General features: G+C 41.0%; 1 protein-coding gene across 1 annotated transcript; it reads right to left on the bottom strand.

Moving 5' to 3' along the window:
• Positions 1–3,666: 3,666 nt before the first annotated feature.
• On the bottom strand, positions 3,667–5,031 carry ADRA2A (adrenoceptor alpha 2A; the record flags this gene model as incomplete). Its single annotated transcript, XM_083364558.1, has 1 exon — positions 3,667–5,031. One exon carries the CDS (start codon positions 5,029–5,031, stop codon positions 3,667–3,669), a length of 1,365 nt encoding a protein of 454 aa, XP_083220684.1.
• Between the last annotated feature and the right edge of the window lie 555 nt (positions 5,032–5,586).

Raw genomic sequence — 5,586 nt, 5'->3', positions numbered from 1 at the left:
GGACAATGGTAATATGTGCTTGAAAAGGTCAGTTCCCATTTGCTGATTAAGTCTTGAAACCAAAAACAGAGATGACAAAGAGCTACCATGCTTTAGAGGTGTCAATTTTATTCATTTATTTATAAATCCATTATGGCTATATCTGTTTACATGTTACATTTTCTTAAAAAGGTCAAATGGCATGGTATTCAGGATTGTTATACCAGATACTACTTTGATTTAGAAAGATATTCCAGAAACCACTTTATTTTTCCAGTGTAAGGCATTTGTTTACTTGTTTCATACAGTACATTGAATACCAGAACCCTAAAAATATGCAACCCACATCCTCAAGCCAAGATCTTTTAAAAGGCCAATTAACTTTCCCCTTGTGCTATTTCAGACCAACAGGCTAAAATTTACAGTTTATTTCACCTTAAGTCATTTTTCAGATGATAAGAAGGCTCTTTGGTTTTCTTTCTGATGAGTTTCTGGAGACAGCCAATGCCATTCATCTAACTGAGTGAAAGGGTCACCCCTTTTACTGGCAGTACAGAAGCCATTTTTCTGCTAAGAGCTCAGTGTGTGAGCAAAGAATTTCATTAACAGAGCCAGATAAATAAGATTTGAGTATATTTCATTTTCTCTGGATTTATGTATTATCATAAAACTGTTAAGAGTTCATTGAAACATCACCTCTAATTCAACACTCTGCTGCATATATGATCCTCTCTGACAGAAAGCCATCTAGCTTCTGTCTGAAGACTTTTGGCAAAGAAGAAATGATGTGAACCCTATCAAGTAGACTAGACTAAGAAACAGACACCATCCAGACCTAAGCTACTTTACTGGAACAGCTATAGGAACAGAATCTTGTAAGTCTGAATGTGCTAGGGGAGCACTGTCTGAGACACTTTCTCAAAGTATTTTGTTGGCCTGGGCTCAGGTTTCATTTATCTGAAGATCTTCCTTTTGTACTTCAAGGCCATCCTATTTATCTGCTACATTCTATCATTTTCTGTGCATCTTACTTCACTGACCTACAGCTCATATAGTGAGGAAGTTCACCTGACATCTAATCTGAACCTAGTTCCTTCTAGTTTTAAACCATTGATTCTGGCCTTTCCATCTAGCCTGAGTTTTAAGCTGTTCTTTTTATATCATAAGGAAGCCACTTCAAAAGATTTCCCCTTCCTATTAGATAGACCATTGCAGAGATATTATTTGGAAAGATATTGAAAACATGGCTCTCAATTTCCTATGTAAATGAGTTGATTTGGATCTCTGTTACCCGATTACTGTATAAACTAATTTAGCAGTTGAATTCCTTGTTACAAACATAGGATCAATCTGTAAGTCTGGTAAAGCCAGCTAAATGGGTTGTGATGTCTCTAACTGAAATCTCTTGTTCAGAGCCTTCAAGGAATTAGAAATACATCAGCCTTCCCCAAACTGGAGTCTCCAAATGTGTTGGCTTATCTCCTATGGAATTCCCAGCCTTCATTTACAACTCTGAAGTTTCAGCCAATATAGCAGGAAAACATGAAACTGGGGACATACAAGCTACAACTCAATGCAGACAGGTCACCTCTATCAAAAAGAAAAAAAAATCTCCTTATCTATGTGTCCTGATTTTTCTGGTAAGCAGTGGGTATTAAAATTCCAACATTTCAAATGTTAATTACAACAAAAAGGGGAAGTCACACAGGCTTTGTACTTTTATTATCTTGTTTTACTGCAACAGGGAGAAAGTGACAGAGTGCTCTCTCATATTAAACTGAATGCAAGGAAAAACTGTACATTGACCCAGCCACCTGGTCTCAATCCTGCTAAATTGCAACACCTTTGCAACAGACTTATAATGGCAGCATTTTTTTTGACTGTGTGCTGGTGTATACATCCCTATGTACCCATCACACACCCCATTGTTTGAGCCCTTGGATACTAATACACATTTTAGAAACAACTCCGTATAAATAGTATGAATTCCTTGAAGTGGAAAATGAGTCGTTAAAAAAAGAAATTTTAAAGTCTGGGTTAAAAACGCTTTATGCAAACATTTGTAATTAACTCTTTTTTTTTAAAAAAAAATGAGCTTTTAGACAAGTAATATCTTTGTTGCTAATAAATTTTTTCCTTTTCCCTTATCTATTAGCATTCTAGTTTTAGACTGAATAGCAGTGTCAGATTCATTTTTTTATTTAACAGATTGGATATGTACCCTTACAAAGTGAAGGCATACAAGTCTGAAGACTGAACATCCATAATGTTCCATAGAGTAGGGTGGCATTTTTTTAAAGAAGGCCCTGTCATCCATATAAAAACTTGCACATAAAGCAAGAATGTATCAACTTTACAGCTTTAAAAGGAAGAGCTTTTCCAGCATCATCAGCTACAAAATACTTAATCAGATTGTAAATGTAATTGAAAATGTCATAATGTTGAAAATAAAATTCTGATGTTTTCCGTTTCCCTTTTAATAATATTCAGTATATTTATTTGATGAGCTGAGAAAGTTAACTTGCAATACGTATTTCTGGGAAAACAAACAAAAAAGATAGTTAACAAAGATATTTTTTTCCTATGCCAACATTATTTTTTACATGTTACAATTATTCTATTCATTTTCTTTCTCCTTTATACTCATGTATTGCATTCACTATATGACTAATCAAGAGAGTTCTACAATCCAATTTTGTAATAGGAAGAAAAGATTTGTATGGTTTCGTATTAGATAAAAAAGGGAAAATGAACGTACATGAAAATATGTTTTTTTACAGGAGAGCTAGCACAAATAAAAATGTAAAAACTGTAGATCAAATAACACTGTAAAGTAAAACAGAGAATTTCATCTACGGTATCTATTTACAACTAGAGAAAGAAGTAAGTTTCATTGAACATATCTCAATGAAAGGATCACAAAGAAAGAATACTTTATCTTAAACCTCTGAGGTCTTAGAAAGCTTTTTTGACAGTTCATGTTCTAAGTGTGAAATCCTTCGTATTTGATTCTCTCAATTGGTACAGAATAAGAGATACAGCCTTTTAACAATACTGCATTTAAAAAAGACAAGACAAACATGGTTTTTTTTTTGAAAAAACAAATACAAATAGTGAATACAATAAAACACTGGCCATTGTGTCAAAGCTTATATTACCAGTTGTTATAGCTCAACATCCAGAACCATATTGGAAATTTTGGAATTTAATACTATATTTTAAATTGATGAGATGGCAGCAGAGGTCCACTCAAATGTGTGTCTTTCTTTTGCTTTTCACATAGAATGCATCTCAAGAAATATTTAAAACAGTTTAAAGCTAATTTCTCCTATAAAAGTTAAAGATGCACAGATCTCAAAGATGCAATATCATAACAACATCAGGGACCTTAGATGGAAAATAGAAAGAAAGTGCTTCTGAAAGATATGACTTACATTTTCCTTTCCCACCCTCATTTGTTCATTTCAATGTGCTGAAATACATAGAAAGAACACACTAAAATAAGACTTTTGATCCATCCCTGGATACATATCCTCTTGGGTTCTGGTTGTGCACTAATATTTTAATTGTTTTATCTCACCTGAAGCCTTTGAAGAGTCAATGCTCAGTAATCAGACAAGGTGCCACCCACTTCCAATATCCCGCCAGAGCTGAACCTAAGACTTGCCTTGCAAACAGATCCCCGCTTCACCCAATTCTTTTCCGGTCTATTCTGCAGAGAATCTTTTTAAAGGACCTCCTAAAATCATGGTTGAAGATAGTATAGATGACAGGATTCAGGGAACTGTTGCAATAGCCAAACCAGAAGAAGAACTTGAAGAGGGTATCAGGAACATGGCAACTGTTACAAACAGCAGTCAATGTGTAAGTGAAGAAGAAAGGAAACCAGCAGACAACAAAAACTCCAATCACTACTGCAAGTACGAAGGTGAAGCGCTTTTCTCGGTTCTGTCTACCCCTCCATCGCGAAGCTTTGGCATTCCTATCCTCTTCTACCTGGTTAGGCAAACTGTCCCCAGGCTTAATTTGGCAGAGTTTGGTTTTGCCCTTACTTCTGGGGAGCCTTTCTGCTTTCCGAGGCTGAGGGGTGTCATCGTGCTCTGAAGAAGACGTGTCCTCCAGGTCTATACCATTGACTTCTGCTTCCTGGCTCCTTCCTGCCAATGCTGTCTTCCCCCCATTGAGCTTGGTTATTGCAGGCATATCGTCTTTGTTATCCAATCCATTCTGTCTCCTCTCTACGGTCTCCCCACGCTTGTTGAGAGGCACTCGAGACCTCCTTTTTGCAATCTGGTAGATACGGATGTAGACCAGGATCATGATAAGGCAGGGAGCAAAGAAGGAGCCAATGCTGGAAGAGATGATGTACCAGGTTTCCTTGTTGATACTGCATCTGGGCAACTTGTTCTCAGGCTTCAATTCTGTTTGTTCATGGAGCTGACTCTCAGGCTCACCCTGCTTCATAATGGAGATAAGCGGCGGGAAAGAGATGACAGCTGAGATGACCCAAACCAGGAAGATGATGCTTTTGATGCGGCGTGGTGTGCGCTTGAGGTTGTACTCAATGGCCTGCGTAATGGACCAGTAGCGATCCAAGCTGATGGCACAGAGATGCACAATGGAAGAGGTGCAGAAGAGTACATCCAAAGCCAGGTATATTTCGCACCATACCTTGCCAAAATACCACTGGCCCATCACCTCGTTGGCAAGAGAAAATGGAATGACCAAGGTGGCCACCAGGATGTCTGCTGAGGCCAAGGAAACCAAAAAGAGGTTCTGAGGGGCCCTGAGCATCCGGCTGGTGAAGACCGCGATGATGACTAATACGTTGCCAAAGATGGTGAAGAGCATCAGCAGCGTGGCCAGGAAGATGAGGGCTAAGGTAGTGGGCAAGGGGTAAGGAAGGCCCTCTTTCTGCCCGCCATCACTTCCATTCAAGCTCCCATTGCCATCCATGTGCTGTGGGTAGCTGTGCTCCAGCTGGAAAGAGGGCACGTGGGCCAGGGAAGCGAATCCCCCTTGCTCTGGGAACGGGCTCTTCAGCTTCAACATGAACCCAGCTTCATGGACGTCACTTGAGACAGGCACACCCTGCAAGGAGGAGGAGGAGGAGGAGGAGGAGGAGGAGGAGGAGATCCCGCACCTGTCTCCGGCGGGGCTGGTCCTTTCTGCAGGCACCGGAAGCCCCCCAAAAGCTCCGATTCCAATCAGGAGCAAGAGAAGCGGCTTGGCTCAGCTTCCATAACTGGCCCCCGCCTCCGTTTCAGTCATAGCCGGGCGAGCGGGTCTCTCCTTCCTTCCTTCCTTGCTTGTTGCCCGACTCCCCCAGATCGCCCTCCAAAGTCCAGCCGAGGTGGGAGGGGCTCCTTCAAGAGGCCATTCGCCGCAGTCCAAAGTTGCTTCTTACCTTCCTCTCCCCGCCAGAGGAGACCTCCGCGGGAGGCAGGCGGCGGAGAGGGAGACTCGCTTCTCCCGGCGGAGCAGATCCTGCATGGGGGCGACGAAGGGCGCTGGTCTTGCTAAGCCGCGGGAGGAAAGACAAGCCAGCCGAGGGGTCTCCGCCACACCCGCTCAACCGGCCGCCGCCGCAGGTACAACCAAACTACG

Source organism: Vipera ursinii, assembly GCF_947247035.1.
Source record: "Vipera ursinii genome assembly, chromosome: 5".
NCBI classification, from domain to species: domain Eukaryota; kingdom Metazoa; phylum Chordata; class Lepidosauria; order Squamata; family Viperidae; genus Vipera; species Vipera ursinii.
Note: the sequence above shows the minus strand (reverse complement) of the source record. Positions and strands in the feature narration are given on the sequence as shown.